The sequence below is a fragment of the Echiichthys vipera genome (genome assembly GCF_963691815.1).
Source record: "Echiichthys vipera genome assembly, chromosome: 13".
NCBI lineage: Eukaryota > Metazoa > Chordata > Actinopteri > Perciformes > Trachinidae > Echiichthys > Echiichthys vipera.
Genome location: NC_139838.1, coordinates 28,478,459 through 28,504,019, shown reverse-complemented (window position 1 = coordinate 28,504,019; position 25,561 = coordinate 28,478,459). Strand labels below are relative to the sequence as shown.

Sequence of the window (25,561 nt, the reverse complement as noted above, 5' to 3'; positions counted from 1 at the left end):
TGTGTGAGGGTTTAAGGGTGTGTGTGTGTGTGTGGGTGTGTGTGTGAGGGTGTGTGTGTGTGTGTGTGTGTGTGTGTATGAGGGTTTAAGGGTGTGTGTGTGTGTGTGTGTGTGAGGGTGTGTGTGGGTGAGGGTATGTGTATGTGTGTGTGTGGGTGTGGGTGTGTGTGTGTGTGTGTGTGTGTGTGTGTGTGTGTGTGTGTGTGTGTGTGTGAGGGTTTAAGGGTGTGTGTGTGTGTGTGTGTGTGTGTGTGGGTGTGTGAGGGTCCTCTTCCTGTCTCTTTCACTTCAAACCTCCGTCCCCCTCTCTGTATTCGCCCCCATACCTCCCTCAGTGATCCCCCCCTCCCTCAGTGATCCCCCACTCCCTCAGTGATCCCCCCGTCCCTCAGTGATCCCCCCCCTCCCTCAGTGACCCCCCCCCTCCCTCAGTGACCCCCCCCTCCCTCAGTGACCCCCCCTCCCTCAGTGACCCCCCGTCCCTCAGTGGATCAAACCCTCACGTCCTCCCGCCTGCTCTGTCACGTAATCCATCTCCAGGTGGAGGCTAACAAACCCAATCATCTTCTCCGCATTCGCTGTCGTGCCTCCCTCCGCGTGCACCCCATCCCTCACGGGTTCAAATCCCCAGATTACGCCAGGGCTCCCTGTGTCACATCATCCGTCTTCACTCTGCAAAAACCCAATCATCCCCCCCTCTCTGCATTCCCCGTCGCTCCTCCGCGGGCGATCGTCTCATCCCTCACTCGCTAACAGGAGACATTCATCATCCTCGGGTGTCGAAGGCCCCGCCGTTTAAAAACCCCGCAGAACGTCGTTAGCGCCTGCTAATGTGTGTAATGCGCCGCGCAGAGGGGGGGCGTGAGGGACGGGGCGCGGAGAGACGGATGGCTTGGGTTTAGCGTTGGCTCTGTGATGCACTCGGCAGCAGGAGAGAAACCATTAGCCTCCGTCGACGCGTTCACGGCAGCCATCGCTCACATTTAACAAAAGGGAGACGAACGCTTCAGACTCATTTCTGTCTTCAGCTCCGCGCTGGAGGAAATGGATGTCCCACGTTTAGCTGCCGGGACAGCTCGCCATCTCTTTTAACTCCCCGCAAATCGCCCCGAGCGTGATGAGTCGCACAGATGGATTTACGTAGAAGGAGAGCGAGAGAGTGAGCAAAGTGCTTCTCTCGACATTCAGTAACAGAGACGCAGCCGAAGAATTACTTTATTTATCCCGCACGAGGAAATTTAATTTTTTCACTCTTATTATTAATCATGTTACACACACACACACACACACACACACACACACAACCAGGACCTATATACATTCAATTAAGGAGAGATGTCAGAGCGAGGGGGCTGCCAGTGACCGGTGCCCCGAGCAGTTGGGGGTTCAGTGCCTTGCTCAACAGCACCTCGGCAGTGCCCAGGAGATGAACTGGCACCTCTCCAGCCACCAGTCCACGCTCCATACATGGTCCACACAGGGATATGAACCAGCGACCCTACGGTTCCCAGCCAAGTCACCTATGGACTGAGCTACTGCCGCCCCTCTTCCCACAGAGGGAAGGGCGTCACAATTTAGAGCGTGATCACACTGTCCTTTTGGCCGCAGCCAAAACCGGTTTTTCAGCTAAAGTCTAGTACCTTTAAGTAGTGTGAGCGCACCCGCTCCGCGCTCAACTGGGGCCAGCTGGGCCGCCACGGCCCGCTTGAAAGAGGTGGGCTTTAGCGGAGCCGTTTGCACATGTACGAGCACGAGCGTGCGCACGTGTACGAGCACGAGCCCTACGGCAGTAGCGTTATGTCCGCCTGTTCGGACATGTAAAAAGAAGGACGGACCATGCGCGGACATTTAACAACAACAACAATGGTGGTGAAAGGTTCACGTTGTGTTTACTGCAGATTTGGTCGGATGAAAAGATTCAAAAACAGTCGACAAGACGCACAAAAACTCTGAGGTCTATGGAAAGATTTGTAAACAAAGCCACACACACGCGATCAATGCGTGTGACGTGTTACGGCGTGATGGCGTATGGACAGCAAGAAGCATTGGCCGGCCCAGGTAGTGTGAGTACAAACGGGGCTGGGGCGCGGGGGGAGAGGGAGGGGGGACAAGTACCCTAAAGTCCGGGTCGTGGTCCGGGAGGACAGTGTGATCACGCCCTAAGACGTTTTTTCCTCACAGGACGGTCGAGTTATCGCTTTAAACGCCGACATCCCCGACAGACCTTTAATTGCCCAGATGGGTGAATGTGAAGGAACTGAATCACTTAACCCTCCTGTTGTCTTCGGGTCAAAATGACGCCACTGTGTTAAAACCCCCCCAAAAAATCCCCTAAACGATATTTTTTTAACTTGAAGTTTTATGACTTTTCCTCGATCGGCACCAACAGCAGTAAAAGTGAAATGTTGCTTTTGTTCACATTTCCATGTGAGCTACAAACAAAGGTCCAAAGGTCGTCCTGGGGTCAAGATGACCCGTGAGGCACAAAGAGTTGAACTCAAGGTCACAGAGTTATTTACAAACCACTGAATGTTTCAATGTTTGAGTTGTTTTAATCAGTCGCAGACGTAACAAGACAGATCAGGGGGTCTTCTCACGGACGGTTGTGCCTTTGATCAGTCTCAGATCAATGAGCAGCAGACGTGAACGAGACAGTAGCAGACGTAAACAACACACAGGTGTTAACGCAGACTGCAGAGATTATAAAGGTGCTGCAGACGACAGGGCCCTGAACTCTGTCTGTGCTGAAGCCGTGAGTGTGCGTTACAACGCTGAAGAGGCTCCAGAGCGAGACGACTGTGATTCAGAAGAGGAAGTGGAGGATGCATCAGGAGAAGAAGATGGGGAGGAATACGACCCAGAGCACGAGGAATCATCTACAGAAGAAGAAGAAAACCCTGAAGCTGGAAGAGAGACACATCACATGGTGGTCCTCAGCAGCATGTGACCAACACGGTAGGCACGCAGAACACAACGTCATAAAGATGACCCCGGGACCCACAAGGTACGCCGTTTCTCACGCCCATGACATTGTCTGTTCTATAGGTTAAGTGTTTAATTTGTCGCGAACTGTGCGAGGGTCGGGGGAAATCAGGGGAAGTCGTCACATGTTTGAGTTCTGTTGAAAAGTTGCAGACAAATATAAGAACCGTCGCTCGATCCCCACCTTCCCCCGGTCCACATGTCGAAGGGCAAGACACTGAACCCCGAGTTGCTCCGCGTGCTGCGCATGGGTGTGTGAATGTGGTGTGAATGGTTAGATTAGATGGTCTGTAGATGTCCACTGCCATCAGTGTGAATGTGACAAACACTGTGAAAGCGCCTTGAGTGATCAGAAGACTAGAAAGGCGCTTTATAAGTACAAGTCCATTTACCATTTACCAAGTCCGTAATCCAGCCAGAGATCTACGGTCCTCCAGTGAGTTGTTGCTGGATGTACCCGGATCAAAACCGAAGACGAAGGGTGACGGTGTCTTCTCTGTGGCTGCTCCCAAACTCTGGAGCAGCTCGATCCATCACGTGTTAGACATGAGGATCCATGAAGAGGTCTAAGAGTGCTTTGTGATCCACAGGGACGTCTAATCCAGCTCCAGATTCACTCTAATCCAGCCTAGTTTTGTCTAAAATGCTGTGGCGGACGGTGGCTCAGTGGTTCGAGCAGTCGCCCCGTGGAAAGAGGCCGGGGGTCCTCGAGGCGGCGACTGCGGCCCTTTGCTAAAAACTGCTCTGCGTGCAATTTTAACATAATCTTGCACTGTTGTTTGTGACTACTGCAGCCATGCACGCATCTGTATCTGTATGTATGCGCATACGTTCGACTGTGGCTCAGTTGGTAGAGCGGGTCGGCCAATGTACGAAGGGTCGGCGTTGCGATCCCTGCCCTGCCCTACTTGTGTCATGGGCGTTGTGTCTTTGGGCGAGACACTTCCCCCACCGTGCCTCATGTACAATATGTTTAAATGTATATAAAGTAAGTATATTATTTAATTTATTTAGGTATAAGTAAATATACTTTTAATCAAATGTGTAAACTAAGTAAATATGTTGTGTTTAAACAGTCCGAATTATGTAAAACCCAAAATACATTCATTCATTCATTCACTCATTTTCTAACCCGACAACGATCCAAATCAAACCGATCGTAAATGCGACTTACGCGTTCGTCCCATCCGTGCCGCCGTGGGCCCGTCCCCCTCGGCGTAAACGGGGATGATGGCGACCTTGTACTCTGTGTCCGACAGCAGAGGCTGCAGAACCAGGCTGTTCTGACCCGTGGGCACCGTCCTCTGTGTGTGAGAGAGAAGAGAAACAGGTTAAAGTTCAGATTAGCATTCAGCAGACAGAGAGTTTGTTTGTGATCATGGGGTCGGCGGTTCGATTCCCAGCTCCTCCTGACCACATGTCAAAGTGTTCTTTGTGCAAAACGCTGAACCTCAAATTCTGTAAAACAATAAAGAATCTTGCTAATGTATTTTTTTAACTTGGCTCTCAAAACTGTTGTGGGAATTTTGGGTGTGGTGGTTAGCACTGTCGCCTCACAACAAGAGGGTTCACGGTTCGAATCCCGGCTGGGGCCCTTCTGTGTGGAGTCTGCATGTTGTCCCCGTGTCTGCGTGGGTTTTCTCCGGGTTCTCCGGTTTCCTCCCACAGTCCAAAGACGTGCAGGTGTTGGGTTCATTGATGACTCTAAATCACCCGTAGGTGTGAATGGTTGTCTGTCTCTGTTCGTCTCTATGTGTCCTGTGATAGACTGGCGTCCTGTCCAGGGTGGACCCCGCCTCACGCCCGATGTCAGCTGGGATCGGCTCCAGCCATAACTTTAATTAACGTTACAGCTCAGACGTGCCGTGCGATCGAAGCGTGTCAGGTGACGTGCTGACGGCAGAAGCTCTAACAGCGGGGCGGTCCGACCGTTCTCCTGTCTGCCGGAGGACCACGCTGATCGCTCTAATGAGGACTTCCACTGCGTTTAAGTGTGTGTGGAAAGATAAAACTCCTCTCTACTAAAAATAAAGGTTTGATTTCGGCGGATTTCCTCTTAAAATACCGTCTTTATCACACGCTCGCCCGTCCTTTGGGAAACATTCTTAAAAAGCAAATTAAGATTCGACGAGCACCAAAAACCGCATTAGCCTTTTAATGGAGGTGAGGCACAGCGGGCGGCCGCGGGGACACTCGGAGGTTTGCGTCTGCCGCGGAGGTTAATTGCGTCCGGGTTCCCTCCTCACCCGTCTGTGAACTCGAACCTTTTGTTTAAAGTGACCCCTGAATGAGTCGTGCGTCCAGGTGAAGCGGCGTCCCTCACGTCAGGGGAAGAGCTGAGCGGCTGCGTTACCCCGCGGGCTTCTTTCCTCCCTTCATCTCTGCCTCCAGCTCTCTCTCTCTCCCTCTGTTTCTCTCTCTCTCTCTCTGTTCCTCTGTTCCTCCCTCTACCTTTGCTTCTCACTTCCCTCTTAACATCTGCCGTTGTTTATCCATTATGAACACTGTTATTCCTCTTCATTAAACCTGCAGCACAATGAATCTTCCTCTCTTTCCTTTTACTGTCGTCTGTCTGTTCTCTCTCCTCTCACGACACCTGCCGTCTCCTGTTCCTCTCACACTGAGCTGTTTGTTCGACAGAGACGTGGATCGACAGGAAGTTCATTATTTAACTACACTAATCTAATGACTCCCACCGTATAGGGTGTGTTAGGCCGGTGCAACAGTGTCACACTCAGACTCTCGGACAGCCGATCACTGTCTTCCACGCGTTTATTTGCGTAAGTGTCCTTTACACACGTGCTAAGCTAACTAGCATTTGACCAGTAACCGTGCCGTTCGCCAGGTAATCAACTGAAACGACACAAAATACACGATATAAACGACACGGACGTGTTAACTACTGTTTAATCCGCAAACACGAACTTGCTTATAATATTCGATATGAGGTGTAATCACATTACGTCTCTTCACTCAGCAGCTCAGCTTCACCCGTCAAAACAACCGCGTGAATAAAGGAAGAACAGGGGTCCGCCCCACATGACCTAAAGAGGGGGATTGCTACCACAAGAGGTCGCTATGACGTAATAACACATGTGGGATAACGCCACAGGGTTGGTCAAACAGAACAAGCAGCCAAGCAACATTACAGACGCAGTGGACGCCGTGCTTAAGGAATGGGGTGATTATTCAATTTGACATCGTGGCCAAACAGCGGAATTACAGATCCCGGGTCCGTCACGTGAAGCGCTCAGTCCCACGAAAACATTTCCCCGCTGACGTGGCGAAAAAAGACGTCTGTGAGTCGTGTTAATACGAGAATCAGTCGAGAAGAGCCGCGTGATTAAATCAAAATCATCCCGTCGGCACTTAAAACCTCAACTCAGACATCAAGACAGTGTTTTTGTGTAACAACTATTAAGGTAGAAATCAGGAGAGACGCTAACAGCCGGACGTGGCTAACAGTGATTAGCTCGGGGCAGCACGGTGAAGGCATTCAAAGGTCTTTTTTTAACCACTAATGCTGCTGAAAATAACAGCAAACCTCTGCAGCAGCATGAGAAGAGTCCCTACACACACAACAAAGCACCAATGGGCTCCTTCCACTGTAATGGACTTTACTATGAGAGGAGCTGGTACAGGGGCCAGTAGGTAAGTCTTTAAAACACTCTTTAATAAACTCTGGCTTCACTCTCTACGCTGTTGCTGCTTTGTTTTTACGCTGATGGTTTGCAGATTTATTTGAATTTGGTTTTATTGAATCTTTTAACCTTGAATATTATTTTACCTTGAAGTTTTAACAGTGAAAAGTAAAGAGTTAAATTCAGAAGAGGCTTCATCAGTTCATATACGCATCTGACCAGGACCAGGACCAGGACAAGGACGAGGTCCAGGACCAGGACCAGGACCAGGACCAGGCTGGGACTGGACCAGGACTAGGACCAGGGCCCGGACCAGGACCTGGACCAGGACCAGGACCAGGGCCAGGACCAGGACGAGGACCAGGACCAGGCTGGGACTGGACCAGGACTAGGACCAGGGCCCGGACCAGGACCAGGGCCAGGACCAGGATGAGGACCAGGACCAGGCTGGGACTGGACCAGGACTAGGACCAGGGCCCGGACCAGGACCTGGACCAGGACCAGGGCCAGGGCCAGGACCAGGACGAGGACCAGGACCAGGCTGGGACTGGACCAGGACTAGGACCAGGACCAGGGCCCGGACCAGGACCAGGGCCAGGACCAGGATGAGGACCAGGACCAGGACCAGGGCCAGGACCAGGACTAGGGCCAGGACCAGGGCCAGGACCAGGACGAGGATGAGGACCAGGACCAGGACCAGGGCCAATACCAGGACCAGGACCAGGACCAGGGCCAGGACCAGGACAAGGACGAGGGCCAGGACCAGGACAAGGACCAGGACCAGGCTGGGACTGGACCAGGACTAGGACCAGGACCAGGACGAGGACCAGGACCAGGCTGGGACTGGACCAGGACTAGGACCAGGGCCCGGACCAGGACCAGGGCCAGGACCAGGACGAGGATGAGGACCAGGACCAGGACCAGGGCCAGGACCAGGGCCAGGACCAGGACAAGGACGAGGGCCAGGACCAGGACGAGGACCAGGACCAGGCTGGGACTGGACCAGGACTAGGACCAGGGCCCGGACCAGGACCTGGACCAGGACCAGGGCCAGGGCCAGGACCAGGACGAGGACCAGGACCAGGCTGGGACTGGACCAGGACTAGGACCAGGGCCCGGACCAGGACCAGGGCCAGGACCAGGACGAGGATGAGGACCAGGACCAGGACCAGGGCCAGAACCAGGACTAGGGCCAGGACCAGGGCCAGGACCAGGACGAGGATGAGGACCAGGACCAGGGCCAATACCAGGACCAGGACCAGGGCCAGGACCAGGACCAGGACAATGACGAGGGCCAGGACCAGGACGAGGACCAGGACCAGGCTGGGACTGGACCAGGACTAGGACCAGGGCCCGGACCAGGACCTGGACCAGGACCAGGGCCAGGACCAGGACGAGGACCAGGACCAGGCTGGGACTGGACCAGGACTAGGACCAGGGCCCGGACCAGGACCAGGGCCAGGACCAGGACGAGGATGAGGACCAGGACCAGGGCCAGGACCAGGGCCAGGACCAGGGCCAGGACCAGGACTAGGGCCAGGACCAGGGCCAGGACCAGGACAAGGACGAGGGCCAGGACCAGGACGAGGACCAGGACCAGGCTGGGACTGGACCAGGACTAGGACCAGGGCCCGGACCAGGACCTGGACCAGGACCAGGGCCAGGGCCAGGACGAGGACCAGGACCAGGCTGGGACTGGACCAGGACTAGGACCAGGGCCCGGACCAGGACCAGGGCCAGGACCAGGACGAGGATGAGGACCAGGACCAGGACCAGGGCCAGGACCAGGACTAGGGCCAGGACCAGGGCCAGGACCAGGACGAGGATGAGGACCAGGACCAGGGCCAATACCAGGACCAGGACCAGGACCAGGGCCAGGACCAGGACCAGGACAAGGACGAGGGCCAGGACCAGGACGAGGACCAGGACCAGGCTGGGACTGGACCAGGACTAGGACCAGGGCCCGGACCAGGACCAGGGCCAGGGCCAGGACCAGGACGAGGACCAGGACCAGGCTGGGACTGGACCAGGACTAGGACCAGGGCCCGGACCAGGACCAGGGCCAGGACCAGGACGAGGATGAGGACCAGGACCAGGGCCAGGACCAGGGCCAGGACCAGGGCCAGGACCAGGACTAGGGCCAGGACCAGGGCCAGGACCAGGACGAGGATGAGGACCAGGACCAGGGCCAATACCAGGACCAGGACCAGGACCAGGACCAGGGCCAGGACCAGGGCCAGGACCAGGACTAGGACCAGGGCCAGGACCAGGACCAGGACCAGGGCCAGGACCAGGGCCAGGACCAGGACGAGGATGAGGACCAGGACCAGGACCAGGACCAGGGCCAATACCAGGACCAGGACCAGGACCAGGACCAGGACCAGGACCAGGTTAAATACCTGGATCTCCACACCAGTTAGTTGGACCAGTCCAAGCCTGATCCTGGCCCTGGTCCTCGTCCTGGTCCTGGTCCAGTCCCAGCCTGGTCCTCTTCCTGGTCCAGTCCCAGCCTGGTACTGGTACTGGTCCTGGTCCTGGTCCAGTCCCAGCCTGGTCCTGGTCCTGGTCCTGGTCCTGGTCCTGGTCCAGTCCCAGCCTGGTACTGGTACTGGTCCTGGTCCTGGTCCAGTCCCAGCCTGGTCCTGGTCCTGGTCCTGGTCCTGGTCCTGGTCCAGTCCCAGCCTGATCCTGGTCCCGGTCCTGGTCCAGTCCCAGCCTGATCCTGGTCCTGGTCCAGTCCCAGCCTGGTCCTGGTCCTGGTCAGATGCGTACATGAACTGATGAAGCCTCTTGGATCAGAGGTGAAACGTCTTCCTGACAAAGAACCAAGTCCAGTTGCTTTGGACTGAAATGTTGAAGCATCAAAGGAAGTTATACCTCAATCATCACCATAGCAACCTCGAAAACACAGCAAACAAATGGTCTCGCGGTGTAAACCGTGGCTGACTGTTGGAGTCATTTGTCATCGGGAGACGTTTCAAACATTTCAGCGTTCTGTGTTTATGGGTAAACCATGTTTCGTGTTCTTTCTTCCCTCTGGGGACGAAAACCGCCTCGTGTTGAAGGTTGAGTTGTTCGTGTGCGTGTTCACAACCTCCGCCTCTGTTCCTCTCCGCCTCAGTCTTTGTCTCCGTCCGTCCGTCTGTCAGTCAGCCCTCTCTGCATTCTGAGCATGTACAGACTAGTCCGCGCTCTATCCGCAAACCCTCGACTCGCCCCGCTCTCTCAGACGTGTCAGTCAGACGAACACCGCGGGCCCTGACAAATCAATTTCAGCCCAGAATGATGAAAAAGGCAGCAAGGCTCTAAACTGTCACCGAGCCGCGCAGTTGGAAGAAACCACCTGAAGCAACACTTCTCTCGCTCCACTCTGGAAATGCAAACACGGGTTTCATCAAGTATTTATAGGATTCAGGAACTCGAGGAGGGTCTGACAGAGGCTCGGTGCAGGCCCAGAATATTAAGGGCGCACTCACACTGTGCCTCCGTCCCGTGCCCCGTGCTTTAGGGTCCTTGTCCCCCCCTCCAGGCCCGTTTGTACTCACACTACCTGGGCCTCGGAGAATGCTTCTTGCTGCCTATACGTCATCACGCCGTAACACGTCACACGCATTGATGACGTCATGGCGATGCGTGGCTTTGTTTCCAGATCTTTCCGTAGACCTCAGAGTTTTTGTGCGTCTTGTCGACTGTTTTTGAATCTTTTCATCGACCAAATCTGCAGTAAACACTCCACCTCCGCATCACACCAACGTGAACCTTTCACCGCCATTGTTTGAAATGTCCGCGCATGGTCCCTCCTTCTTTTTTCTACGTCCCAACAGGCGCACAGGAAATGACCTCAGAACCACCGTAGGCCTCGTGCTCGTATACGTGCGCATGCTCGTGCTCGTACACGTGCAAACGCGCTCTACAAAAGCCCACCTCTCCCAAACGGCCGTGGACGGCAAGCGTGCCGCAGTTATGCGTGGAGCGGTTGCACTCACACTGGTCAAACGCACTAGGCTTTAGCCAAAAAAACGGTTTTGGCCCGGTGCGGATGGACAGTGTGAGTGTGCCCTAAGTCGGATCCGTCGGAGACTTTGATCTGGATCTCCCGTGCTTTAAGGCAAACGGCGCCGTGCAACAAAGTCAAGTACGCACTTGATGAGCGTCAATTTCAGCTAAAGATACTATTGCGCAATATGACAATTCATCTGCTGAAGTGCACACGACTGCGGACCAAGAAAAGGAAACCACACTTTAACCCTTCTCATGAACAGTAACCAGAAAACAGGGACTCATATGAGACTGACTTGAGTGCAGGGGGTTCAGCGTCAGCAACAACAAGGAGACCAGACCAGATCAGACCACCAGGGGCCTCCCAGTGGGACCCCCTTCAGTTTCTGGACTGTCTGGACAAGTAGCCAGGTAACAAAGTCCCAAAGAGTCCGCGAAACATTGAGCAGCACAAGAGCAGACGCCTGAGAAACGTGTTTTTAAAGCTCACAAAACATGCATTTTTCATTTTTTCACACGTTTTCGGGGGATTTTTAAGCCTCTGTTTGACAGGAGAGCAGAAGGCTGAGGAAAGAGCAACAAAAGGCCACAGGTTCGAACCCCAGCCTCAATGCATCGGTCCCCCGCTCCACCAGGTAAGTTAACAGGTGCCCCGATAACATTTGATTTACCACTGTGAAACGGCAACTTTTAAGACTGTGACGGTTAAGTTTAGACGGCAAAAGGTGGCGGTTAGGTTTAGTCACTTAAGGTGACGGTTAGGTTTAGTCACTTAAGGTGACGGTTAAGTTTAGTCTCTAAAGGAGACGGTTAAGTTTAGACGACTAAAGGAGACGGTTAAGTTTAGCCTCTAAAGGTGACGGTTAAGTTTAGTCACTAAAGGAGACGGTTAAGTTTAGACGACCAAAGGTGACGGTTAAGTTTAGTCACTAAAGATGATGGTTAAGTTTAGACACTAAAGGAGACGGTTAAGTTCAGAGGACAAAAGGTGACGGTTAAGTTTAGTCTCTAAAGGGGACGGTTAAGTTCAGAGGACAAAAGGTGACGGTTAAGTGACGGTTAAGTGTAGTGTCTAAAGGACTTGGTTCAGATCAGATAAAGGTGGTTTGTCTCAGTTCCTCCAGGATTTGAACCCCAGTCCTCCAGGTCAAAGTCCTTAACCTTCACCTTTAGACTAAACTTAACCGTCTCCTTTAGAGACTAAACTTAACCATCATCTTTATTTATATCTTATGAACATCAGAAACATAAAACGCAGCAGTTGAAGCAGCCGAACGTCACGGAGCAGAACTGTGGACGACAGAGAAACGACAGGATTTTCTTTCAGAGTTTCAAAAGCTGCAGAAAATCAGGGACAGGAGGAAAACACACCAACTCTTTAATCTCCCCCTGACGTCGTTTTACCTCCTGGAACAACATGTTGTTGCCGAGCGGTAATAGCTGAGACTCTGTTTACCCACAGCGGCGTTGCACTCGATGCCCCGCAGCTTCGGTTTATTGGACACTGAACGGAGCAGCACAGGGAAATCAGGGAGCTTCACTGAAGTCAGTATCACAGCTGTGCGCGGACAGATGGCTGCAGAGCCGAGGCGCCCCGCGGCGATGACTGGTAAGGCGGTGACAGAGCCACACGAGCGGCCGTAAACATGAACTTCCAGATTCATGAGCGAGTAGACAGCTGAGCGTCTGAACGCAGCTGAGCGTCTGAACGCAGCTCAGTGCAGTTCTCCTGTTTTGAGCGTTGGGGGGCAGAAGAACACCACTCATGACTACTAATCATTCATTCATTCATTCATCTTCAGCCTCTTGTCCCTGTCGGGGGGCTGGAGCCGATCCCAGCTGACATCGGGCGTGAGGCAGGGTCCACCCTGGACAGGACGCCAGTCTATCACAGGACACATAGAGACAAACAGAGACAGACAACCATTCACACCTACGGGTGATTTAGAGTCATCAATGAACCGAACACCTGCACGTCTTTGGACTGTGGGAGGAAACCGGAGAACCCGGAGAAAACCCACGCAGACACGGGGACAACATGCAAACGCCACACAGAAGGGCCCCAGCCGGGATTCGAACCAGGAACCCTCTCGCTGTGAGGCGACAGTGCCGACCACCACACCCAAAAACAGTTATGAGAGCCAAGTTACAAAATACATTAGCAAGATTCTTTATTTTTTGTCAAAATTTGAGGTTCAGTGTTTTGCACAAAGAACACTTTGTCATGTGGACCGGAGGAGCTGGGGATCGAACCGCCGACCCCGGGATCACAAAAGGAAAAGGAACCTCCTCGCTGCGAGGTAACAGTGCTAACCACTAGCCCGGATTCTGGATCTGTTCTGGGTAACGCTTTCTTACACCACATCCAACAGAAACAGAAGAACGCGGTCGTCTCACTGGAGGCGCGTTTGAGTCCCTGGATGAACGTACGGTCCGATACTCTCTCTCCCTCTCCGGCTCTGGTTCTGCTCCCTGCGGCTCCCGGGGGAAATATCCGGCTCTTAGCTCTTTAGCTGCTAAATGCTCCACTTTGTTCCCCGCCGAGTGTCTAACTGCGTCTGACTGTTGTTTGCTGCCGAGCGGGTCGAGTCCTGTGGGTTCATCAGACATCAGCTGGAACCACACAGGAAACCAAGAGGCTGCATAAAGATGCAGCGCGGGAAAATCATTATCAAATCATTTAAGTCATAAGTATTGTTGCGGCCACTTTCTTGCCACTCCTGGATTATGGGGATGTTGTATTTATATAAATGCCTCTGCTCACTCCCTGCAGCTGCTGGATGCCTCACATCACAGGCCCTGGAGATTCATAAGTGGCTGTTAACCCCTCACACATCACTGTGCATCGTACTCTCTCACACACTGGTCTTCACTCTCCACGCGCAGAACCACTCACTGGTATCTGTTCATCTATAAATACATTATCGGACCGCTCCCCTTGTATCTGGTACGGAAACAGTCCGATCGCAGCCTCCGGTCCCTGGACTACGTCTCGTTTGCCGTTAATAGAAAAGTTAAATCAGATAACAGAGGACGTTTGTACCCGGTGAGTGAATCCGTCCATCACACACTAGTTTTAAATCTGATATCATTTGGTGACGACTCGTGAGCCGACGTGCCGACGTATTAACAGTTTAAGACCAAATTCCACCAGTGAAGATAAAACGGGACGACTGCCATGCAGAAATCAATCGCATGTAAATGAGTTATTTTGTTTTAATGGCGGGCGTCCGTCTCTTGGCAGCCGCGGACCACAGAGGGAAACTCTCTTTGAACAAAGGCGGAGAGGACGCCTGCCAGTTTCCCCTCCCCGGCAGAGACACACATCCAAATGGGAGCTGGTGAGCGCGGCACTTGGTGATTCATGACCCGAGCGGATTGCCAAACGGAGCCCACAGCTGCTCGCACTTTGATAAGAGATCTCATTTAACAGGCCGCTGGTGCGAGCAGCTGGTGGCTCTTTACTGTCAGGATGAAGAGGCTGATGTGGGACCCGTGGCCGGCGTCAAACGGCGACGACCGAGCACAAATCCACACCTGTCAGATTCCTGCAGAATGGGAGATTTTTGGAAGATTTTTGAGACGGTGAGGCGAAAAACAAGGATGCATCCTTTAACGTCACATTAAGTCCAGTCATTACCCTCAAAGCAACTTCAGTCAGAAGCAACTGGACTTGGTTCTTTGTCAGGAAGACGTTTCACCTCTGATCCAAGAGGCTTCATCAGTTCATGTACACATCTGACCAGGCTGGGACTGGGCCAGGGCCAGGGCCAGGACCAGGGCCAGGGCCAGGGCCAGGACCACGCTGGGACCAGGACCAGGCTAGGACTGGACCAGGACCAGGCTAGGACTGGACCAGGACCACGACCAGGCTAGGACTGGACCAGGACCAGGACCAGGACCAGGACCAGGCTAGGACTGGACCAGGACCAGGACCAGGACCAGGACCAGGCTGGGACTGGACCAGGACCAGGACCAGGACCAGGACCAGGCTGGGACTGGTCCAACTATCTGATGTGGAGATCCAGGTATTTAACCTCTCACAAGGCCGATGATGTCACTGGAACCCTTTGTGTTATTCATTCGACTATTCATTGTTTTCCTCACACAAATGGGAAAAACCTTCAGATATCACCATGAAAGTGACGGAGTTGATTACTTACATCAAGACAAACGAAACAGTATCGAAATAGTTTGTTCATGTCGGCAAACGGGGCGTAATCCAATGACATATGTGCTAATTTAGGTCGCACTCCCACTGTCCCTCCGTCCCGTGCCCCGTGCTTTAGGGTCCTTGTCCCTTGTCATCGACCAAATCTGCAGTAAACACTCCACCTCCGCATCACACCAACGTGAACCTTTCACCGCCATTGTTTGAAATGTCCGCGCATGGTCCCTCCTTCTTTTTTCTACGTCCCAACAGGCGCACAGGAAATGACCTCAGAACCGCCGTAGGCCTCGTGCTCGTACACGTGCGCACGCTCGTGCTCGTACACGTGCGCACGCTCGTACACGTGCAAACGTGCTTTACTAAAGCCCACCTCTCCCAAACGGGCCGTGGACGGCAAGCGTGCCGCTCCTAGACGCGGTACGGTTGTACTCACACTGGTCAAAGGAACCAGACTTTAGCCGTAAAACGTGTTTGGGCACGGTGCGGAGTACTGTTCGCCCGGTGGTGATAAAAAAAGATCAACACACGTGGATTGATTTTAGTGACTTCAGGATAAATAATGTAATTTTAATGTAAAATACTCATCAAGAGATGAATGAAGAGGAAACACAGAGACACCGGGTTAAAGCTGCTTTCATCACTTATAATTTAACCCGGATGTCCCGTCAAAGAGCTCAGCCCGCCCTCAGTGTGTGGACATGAAGCTGATCCTGGTGTGTGTCTGTCTTACCGTCTCCTCGGCTCGGTCTCCCTTGGCGCTGATGTAGCTCAGTCGATAGTGTCGCACGTTCCTGGAGTCCACGGGCTGCCAGGCCACGCGCATGCTGAAGGTGGTTTCCTCATCGATCCTCATGTTCCTCACCCCGTAACGAGGAGCTGGAGCAACAGGAGAGTCACAATCACACCGCAGGACAGAGTTACACCCACTCACTGAAGCAAAACACCCGTCACAGACTGACGTATGTCATCAGATCATGTCATCGTTGCAGAATCGTTTACTTTATCAGCTCTATATCAGTGTTTTCACCATCAAGACTGTCCCAGGAGAGTTTGTGCGGAGATATATCCGACAGCCGCCATGACGGATGATACAGGGTCCGTTAAAGACGGTTTACAAACGCTGTGATCAGATGTTCGCTGCCTGAATACGGATTTTTACTCAGCAGACGTTGGAAGTTCTATTAATTCTTCTTTACCAAACCCAGTGCATCATGTTATAATTTGAGTTACTTCGCCTTAAAACAAAGCAAACAGGAGGTGAAGGTTAACGAACAAACACTCTGCGGCTGTGGCTCAGTGTCAGAGTGGGTCGTCCTCCAGTCGAGAGATCGGTGGTTCGCTCCCTCGTCCGCATGTCGAAGTGTCCTTGGGTAAGACACTGAGCATGAGCTGCTCCTCTTGCTGCACATGGGTGTGTGAATGTGGTGTTGATACCGATGTTTCTATTTCATCGGCCTGAGCCCATGACCGATACGCGCTGATGATTTTCTTGAGCCGATTCTACTTTTACTCCCTCAATTTTCATCCCAAAAAATTCACAAGGGGTCGACTGTAGCTTAGTGTCAGAGTGGGTCGTCCTCCATTCGAGAGATCTGAGGTTCGATCCCAAGCGTCCGCGGTCCGCATGTCGAAGTGTCCTTGAGCAAGACACTGAACCCCCAAATCCCCGTGCTGCGCATGGGTGTGTGAATGTGGTGTGAGTGATTAGATTAGATGGTCTGTAGACGTCCACTGCCATCAGTGTGAATGTGACAAGTGTGAAAGTGCCTTGAGTCGTCAGTCGAGTCCATTTACCAAACACAATTCAATCAACAACAGCTGAAAGGACATATTTACTTGCTGCGGTGGTGGTCGTCGTGGCGACGGTGGTCGTTCTTTCAACTGAAAAGGAAACAAAAAAAGTATTTCATTGATCACAGTTCTTAGAAGTTTCATGAAGAGTTCAAAGGACTGACGTTTGTTTGGATCTGGATGATAAGAAAATATTAAATCATAGAAAGAAAGACGGCAGCAGTTGGCAACGACGTTTGTAATGTGAACGTTGAAGCTGAGGAAGACAAAGCTCTGGATCTACCCCTCAGTCCTGGTTCCTACCCTCACCTGTGGTCATGAAAGCTGGGTCAGGACCCAAAGAACCAGGTCCAGGTCAGGACCCAAAGAACCAGGTCCAGGTCCAAGCGTGTGAAATGTGTTTCCTCAGGAGGGGGGCTGGAGTCTCCCTTAGAGAGAGGGGGGGAAGTTCAGCATCCGTGAGGAACTCGGAGTAGAGCCGCTGCTCCTTTGTGTTGAAAGGAGCCAGTTGAGGTGGTTCAGGATCCGGGGTCGGGTCGCGGGGGCAGCAGCTCCAGCCCCCCAAACTTCCCTTTCCCGGGCCACATTAACCAGCTCTAACTGGGGGATCCTGAGGCGTTCCCAGGCCAGTGTGGAGATCTAATCTCTCCACCTGGTCCTGGGTCTTCCCCGAGGCCTCCTCCCAGCTGGACGTGCCTGGAACACCTCCCTAGGGAGGCGCCCAGGGTTCATCCTTACCAGATGATCCTGAACCACCTCAACTGGCTCCTTTCAACACAAAGGAGCAGCGGCTCTACTCCGAGTTCCTCACAGATGCTGAACTTCTCCCCCTCTCTCTAAGGGAGACTCCAGCCCCCCTCCTGAGGAAACTCATTTCAGACGCTTGGACCTGGACCTGGTTCTTTGGGTCCTGACTGCTCAAAGACAGTGTTGCTGTGATAAAGTAGACTCTTGCGTTGTGCTTCGCCATGTTGAAATGGTCAAAGGTTATCTCATCCCGGCAACTCGGGCAACAACACATCCTACGAGCTCCGCAGTGGAAACGACCACATGAGGGCGTTCTATGCATATTTCCCACAGGACGTTAAAGCTCCGTCACACTCTGCATCGTCCTCATCACGGCGTCTACAGGCTCCGCACATTTCATCGCTCTAGTCCAGTGACAGTAACACCGATCTTGTATCTCGAGCGGGTGCAGAAGTGGCGGTGACGTCATATTTACCGGTGGACTCCACGAGGACGACCTCGTCGCTCTCGGCCTCGTTCATGTAGACCGCGGCCAGGAGGACTTCGTACTCCGTGAGGGGGCTGAGTCCCGTGATCAGGTAGGTGTCCACGTTCCCGTTCACCAGCACCTGGAACAGAGACAGACGGGCGGGCGGATGTTAGACGAGCAGCAGTGAATCAGGCCCGTTCACGCTCAGGGTGAAACCTGCGTCTCCGTCCCCGTGAGACGCACCTTCCTATCTACTGTTACGTGACTGCAGGAAGACACAGGAAGTAGAAGGACGACAACACGGCGGATACCTGCCAGGCCGACGGGTGAAGAGACGGATCACTGGTGTGGTGTTTAGGGGATTATCATCTGATATAATCCTCATTAGTGTGACAGAGAGGGAGGACGTTTATCTTCTGTGCTCCGCTTCATATCTTAATTGAATCGTCTGATTCCACTTTTATCAGACGTGAGATAAAAAACGTTTTAATCGACAGTAAATAAAAGAGAGGCGAAGGACGGAGGCGGCGCACAGTGACACGCATCAGGATCGCTATAGTTGCGAGGACCTGGACTGGATCTGGGGCGTGACATTCAGACGTGGAATAAAAAGTCAGAGTAACAACAGTGATAAGAAGCTGCAGCGTCAAATCCTGTCTGTGCGTGAACTCTGCTGGGAAACAGTGGAGTTCTCTTTTCAACCTTTCAAGTATCTCAGGATCTGACTGAGGGGAAAGAGTGTGTGTGTGTGTGTGTGAGTGTGTGTGTGTGTGTGTGTGAGAGAGCAAGTAAGTGAGTGAGTGTGTGTGTGTGTGTTAGTGAGTGAGTGAGTGAGTGAGTGTGTGTGTGTGTGAGTGAGTGAGTGAGTGAGTGAGTGAGTGTGTGTGTGTGTGCCCATATGTGTGTGTGTGAATGTGTGTGTGTGTGTGTCCGTGTCCGTGTGAGTGAGTGTGTGTGTGTGTGAGTGTGTGTTAGTGAGTGTGTGAGTGAATGTGTGCCCGTGTGTGTGTGTGTGTGTGAGTGTGTGTTAGTGAGTGAGTGATTGTGTGTGTGACTGTGTGAGTGAGTGAGTAAGTAAGTGTGTGTGTGTGCCCCCGTGTGTGTGTGTGTGTGTTAGTGAGTGTGTGTGCCCCCGTGTGTGTGTGTGTGTGTGTTAGTGAGTGTGTGTGCCCCCGTGTGTGTAAATTATTCTGCACTTTTTCTGTAAATTGCGTTGTTCTGGAACAATGACAATAAAGACATTTTTATTCTATTCACAGATTTCCTCACACACACATTATGAGCGAACCTTAAACTTCCAGGTTTGATAAATATTCTAACGCAACAAAACAGAATTTTACCGTGAACCAATGACTGAAAGAATGAATGAAATACGAGGGAAAAGTTTGGCGCGCCCGTCTGTTAAAACACACGCAAACTACAAACTTAACACACTCCATGGGAATGTGTGTTGACGGAGCGGAGACATGCAAATTATGAACACACACCCATTAACTATTAAAACTGCACGCAGAGGGTCGATGCGGCCACATTAAGGACGCAACGACACAAATACTCAGCCATAAGGTGATGGGATTGGTACCACGCCCACACACACACACACACACACACTCGCTCGCTCACACGCGGGCACTCACTCACACACACACACACACACACCTCCTTGCTGTCTCCTCCGTCGGTGGGCGTCCAGATGAGTCGGTACAGAACCACGTCAGCGGCCGGCTGTTGCCATGACACCCTGAAGCTGTCTGTGGTGATGTCACTGCTCCTCAGATCCGGGACGTCTGGGACGGTCTCTACACAAACACACACACACACACGCACACACACACACACACACACACACACACACACACACACACACACACACACACACACACACACACACACACACACACACACACACACACACACACACACACACACACACACACACACACACACACACACACACACACACACACACACACACACACACACACACACACACACACACACACACACACACACACACACACACACACACACACACACACACACAAACACACACTTAAAGTGGAGACCTGCGTCACCTGAGTGATTTTTTAAGGCCTGAAATTGTTTCGAAGAATGTCTGAACATTTGATTTAATTTGATTTATTTAACACATGACGAAAGAAGAAGAAGAAGAAGTAAAAAGATATGAGTTCCTACTCGTGGTGAAGCTGTCCGTCACGGCCTCCGCCTGTCCCTCGTCGTAGACGGCGAAGACGCCGACGGTGTACTCCGTCAGCGAGGTCAGGTTCCTCAGCAGCCAGGTGGTCACCAGGCCGACATCCACCTGCACACACAGGACCAAACAACCGAGGGCGGTGTTTTCTTTACGCTCAACTCCGCAGCCAGGTGGACTTTTACAGACATGCATCGATTCAGGTACAGAACATGACAAAGCAAGTTATCTTGTAATTCAATAAATATAAAATACCCTATATTTGTTTCCTCCTGTGTGAATTAAATAAGTGTATATTTTCTCAGTTAAACAGAAACTTCAGTGCAAAAGCAGCATGGCGCGTCCTCCCTGCAGGGTCCTCTCACCTCGTTGGTCTGGACTCCGTTGGTCTTCACGTACATGATGCGGTAGCCTTTGGCCTGCCTGGAGGCGGAGTCCCACGTGAGCCGGGAGGAGCTGTGGTCCACGTCGGAGAACCGCAGGTTCCTCGCCGGGGTCAGCGGCACTGAGGGTGGGGGGGAGAAGGGGCAGAGAGTAAACTTACATATCCAGTCTGAAGAATCATATTTTTTGTTTTTGGAAAATCCTGGAAGGTGACGGCAGCGGACAGATCACAGGACGCCTGTTCATCAGCTGCTCTGTGTTCACAACACAAGGACGGGTGTCACCGCAGTAAACCACAGCAGCTACAGCAGCTACAGCAGCAGCTACAGGAGCAGCTACAGGAGCAGCTACAGCAGCTACAGCAGCAGCTACAGGAGCAGCTACAGGAGCAGCTACAGCAGCAGCTACAGGAGCAGCTACAGGAGCAGCTACAGGAGCAGCTACAGGAGCATCAGCTACAGCAGCTACAGCAGCAGCTACAGGAGCAGCTACAGGAGCAGCTACAGGAGCAGCTACAGCAGCGGCTACAGGAGCAGCTACAGCAGGAGCTACAGCAGCAGCAGCTACAGCAGCAGCTACAGGAGCAGCTACAGCAGCAGCTACAGGAGCAGCTACAGGAGCAGCTACAGCCGCAGCTACAGCAGCAGCTACAGCAGCTACAGCAGCTACAGCAGCAGCTACAGCAGCTACAGCAGCTACAGCAGCTACAGCAGCTACAGCAGCAGCTACAGGAGCAGCTACAGCAGCAGCAGCTACAGCAGCTACATGAATGTTTATTTTGTTTGTATTGTTTATGTTTGTTGTCGACGTCTTGGCCGGGTCACTTTTTTTAATTCTGAGCACATCAGAGCAGAAACTGTGGCTGTCAAAGAGCTGGGGCTTAAAGGGGTCACAGGTTAGTTGAGTCTGGATTATGTAAATGTTTCACACACACACACACGCACACACATGCACACACACACACACACACACACACACATACACACACACACACACACACACACACACACACACGCGCACACACACACACACACACACAGAGGTTGAAGCAGGGTTACTGGAGTGTGCGGACCCTCCTCTCCCCCTGGAGCTGCTGCAGAAGTCTATAAAAACCTTTTTTAACGCAGCCTTGGAATCTGATTTACTCCGGTGAACTTTAAAATAACGGATCTGTTTTCTCCATAAAAAAAAAGAAGAAGAATCAGATTGCACCTAACGTCGCTTCACCTCAATTATACGGGGGTCAGAGTAAAGACAAAGCAGCGGAGGAGAGGGAGGAGGGGAGGGGGAGACGGCCTCTGCTCGTACTGGAGGTCGCGCCGGGGTCGCCACGGGAACGAGGAGGATGGGAAATGAAAAAAGTTTGGACTTGCATAAGTTTTTAAATGTTCTGTGCTCATATAAAAGAAAATATTCACTACTTTGGCACAGATGACGAGTGTCAGAGCTCCTGAAAATGTCCAAAAAATTTTGGTGTAACAGCTATTAACGGAGAAATCCAGGAGAGTCGCTAACAGCCGGACGTGGCTAACAGTGATTAGCTCGGGGCAGCACGGTGAAGGCATTCAAAGGTCTTTTTTAACCACTAATACTGCTGAAAATAACAGCAAACCTCTGCAGCAGCATGAGAAGAGTCCCTACACACAAAACGGCAACCCTGCCACTCCTAGGCGTTGCACGCTTGCCGTCCACGGCCCGTTTGGGAGAGGTGGGCTGTTGTAAAGCACGTTTGCACGTGTACGAGCACGAGCGTGCGCACGTGTACGAGCAAGAGGCCTACGGCGGTTCTGAGGTCATTTCCTGTGCGCCTGTTGGGACGTAGAAAAAAGAAGGAGGGACCATGCGCGGACATTTCAAACAATGGCGGTGAAAGGTTCACGTTGGTGTGATGCGGAGGTGGAGTGTTTACTGCAGATTTGGTCGATGAAAAGATTCAAAAACAGTCGACAAGACGCACAAAAACTCCGAGGTCTACGGAAAGATCTGGAAACAAAGCCACGCATCGCCATGACGTCATCAATGCGTGTGACGTGTTACGGCGTGATGACGTATAGGCAGCAAGAAGCATTCTCCGAGGCCCAGGTAGTGTGAGTACAAACGGGCCTGGAGGGGGGGACAAGGACCCTAAAGCACGGGGCACGGGACGGAGGCACAGTGGGAGGGCGCCCTAATAATTGATGGCTTCTTTCTTATCCAGCGCACGTCATGTCTTATCTGATGACTTAACTGTAAACGACACAGAACTGTGCGTCTGATTTCCTCTCATCTTTTAAAATCACACTCCTCCTTTGCAGCTGCAGCGGCCTCTCTTCACCGCAGCCGCCACTAACGCTCAAGTCGTCTGACACAACCGCAGAAACGATGGTCAGAGAAGAGTTCGAGATGAGGCACACGGGGCTCTGAATGGTTGGGAACGAACGCGCTGGGTGAAAGGCACGTTACATCCACCCCCCCCCCCCCCAACCCCCCCAGCCCCTCGCACGTCCAGATGCATTCAAAGAACAAGAGAGAGGGGGAAACGTGAGACCCACAGCTGATGAGAAGTGCGGCGCAGAGATCGATTTAGTTTCCAATCAATGTCCTGATGCTGATAAAAACAAACTTCATGTCTCCACTCACAGAATCACTGCATGAACAGACTGTCAGACGCAGCCGTGCATGCATTCGTGTTTTTACTGAATGACTGATTAAATACACACGAAGATAAGTGAACAGTCGACATAATGGACGCCTAACTGTACACAGAAGCCACGTCTGCGTGGGTAAATGGAGGCGTGAAGCCCTTCCCCGCACGGAGGAAGGGAATTCAAAGTAAAGACAACAACCGCCTCGCTCTAACAGCCGCCGGCGTCCTCGTCCGACCTGCATTCAAAGCCTCACGAGCATCGTAAAGACAAATACATGCCCTGACGTAAAGCCGCGGGCCACAGACCTTAAAGGGGACTTCATAAGACCGTAATTAGTGGCCGCGGTGGGGACGTGAGGGAGGCGGAGGGGGAGACGCGCTCGCCCGGAGCTTCAGAACTCTTAAAAAGGAAAGTGAGGTGCAAAAAATAGGACAGAGAGAGAGAGGGAGAGAGAGAGAGAGGGGAAGCTGGAGGCCGGCGCCACGCAGGGATCTTGGCATCGGCGGTTGCCAGTTCTGTCGGGCAGGAAACGTGCCAGGACCAGACTCTAACACGCTGCAGCTGTCCTGGAAGAGGCACGAGCAGAACAATTTGTAAATGGAGCGTTTAGTGCAGAGAGTCGACGCTTCCTCTTCAGTGACACTGCAGAGGCCGATTAGACTAAGGGCGCACTCACACTGTGCCTCCGTACCGTGCCCCAAAACGTTTCAAGGGTAAAGTCTGGTTCCTTTGACCAGTGTGAGTGCAACCGTACCACGTCTAGGAGCGGCACGCTTGCCGCCCACGGCCCGTTTGGGAGAGGTGGGCTTTAGTAAAGCACGTTTGCACATGTACGAGCACGAGCGTGCGCACGTGTACGAGCACGAGGCCTACGGTGGTTCTGAGGTCATTTCCTGTGCGCCTGTTGGGACGTAGAAAAAAGAAGGAGGGACCATGCGCGGACATTTCAAACAATGGCAGTGAAAGGTTCACGTTGGTGTGATGCGGAGGTGGAGCGTTTACTGCAGATTTGGTCGATGAAAAGATTCAAAAACAGTCGACAAGACGCACAAAAACTCTGAGGTCTACGGAAAGATCTGGAGACAAAGCCACGCATCGCCATGACGTCATCAATGCGTGTGACGTGTTACGGCGTGATGACGTATAGGCAGCAAGAAGCATTCTCCGAGGCCCAGGTAGTGTGAGTACAAACGGGCCTGGAGGGGGGGACAAGGACCCTAAAGCACGGGGCACGGGACGGAGGCACAGTGGGAGGGCGCACTAAGACAGGAAGAGTTCAAAGCCCCTTTCACACATGCACGGCAAACCTGCAATGATCCAGTCATTACCTGGTGCGGCTGCGGGTGAGAACTAAGACCCGCCCACCACAGAGACTTCCTGTCTCTTCAGGTTGTTACAAACTTAACTTCCCTGTAATGTTTCCTAAAACGCTGCTCTGGAGTTGAACCTCTGGGAGCGGCGTGGTCCCCTCCTGCAGAGCCTCGGACAGCTGCGGGTGAATGTGAGCGTCCTCAGCGCGCCGAGATCAGAGGCTCGTAAAATCTCACAGGAATCTAATGAAACTGGATTTCATCAACAGTTATTACAGCTCGACGACGGTTTCACAGTGATTTACTGGAGGAACGAGAGTCTGTGTGTCTTTGTGAGGACCACGTTCACTGTTTGACCTTGACAGCGACGCCGAGAACAGTTTGTCTGCTCCGAACTTTCTCACAGGACTATTAAGACCCGGGGGGAGGGTTAAGGGCAGAGTGATGTTGAGGTTAAGGTCAGTGTTAGAGATGTAGTTATTAAAGGTTAGGGAACGCACTATACTGCACCAATGAGGGTCCTTACACGTATACAAATAGAAGTGTATGCGTGTGTGTGTGTATACGTGTGTGTGTGTGTGTGTGTGTGTGTGTGTGTGTGTGCGTGCGAGACTCACATGTGGTCTGCTGGCTGGTCATGGGGTCGCTGGCCTCCTCTCCGTACATGGCGTAAACCGTCACCGTGTACTCTGTGGCGGGAGTCAGTCCCTCGAGCTCCACCTCGTTCACCGAGTCCTCAACCTTCACCTGCACACACGTGCACACACACGCACGCACACACACACACACACACACGCACGCACGCACACACACACACGCACACACACACACACACACACACACACACACACACACGCACACACACACACACACACACACAGCATGAAGGTATGTGCCTTGAGCAGAAAGAGGATGTCGAGTCTCTCTCTCTCTCTCTCCCTCTCTCCCTCTCTCTCTCATCTTATCTCTCATCCATCTGTCCCTCTATCACATCATCTCTGCATATCTCCTCTTCAATCATCCCTCCATCAATCCGCAGTCGTGTCCGGACAAGCGGAGCATCGAGCTGCGATGACATAAGACCGCGTCTGACTGTGGCTGTGCAGGCAGCACCCACCCGGCTCCTCACAGCTGTCACGTGAAGCCGTACGACACAGAGATGTCTCTGGTTATCAGCGCTTCATGGTTCCGACTTATTAACATGAACGTTTTTACTTAAGCTGAAGAG

The 25,561-nt window shown here is 52.7% G+C and overlaps 1 protein-coding gene across 1 annotated transcript in view; it reads right to left on the bottom strand.

The window, feature by feature from the left end:
* col14a1b (collagen, type XIV, alpha 1b) overlaps positions 1–25,561 on the bottom strand; it is a 172,179-nt gene that overhangs the window by 59,429 nt on the left and 87,189 nt on the right. The window contains 8 exon segments of the mRNA XM_083925650.1: positions 4,157–4,286; positions 15,524–15,669; positions 16,630–16,674; positions 17,807–17,939; positions 19,460–19,599; positions 19,997–20,123; positions 20,378–20,517; positions 24,951–25,080. Of these exon segments, the coding sequence (XP_083781776.1) occupies positions 4,157–4,286; positions 15,524–15,669; positions 16,630–16,674; positions 17,807–17,939; positions 19,460–19,599; positions 19,997–20,123; positions 20,378–20,517; positions 24,951–25,080 (991 nt within the window).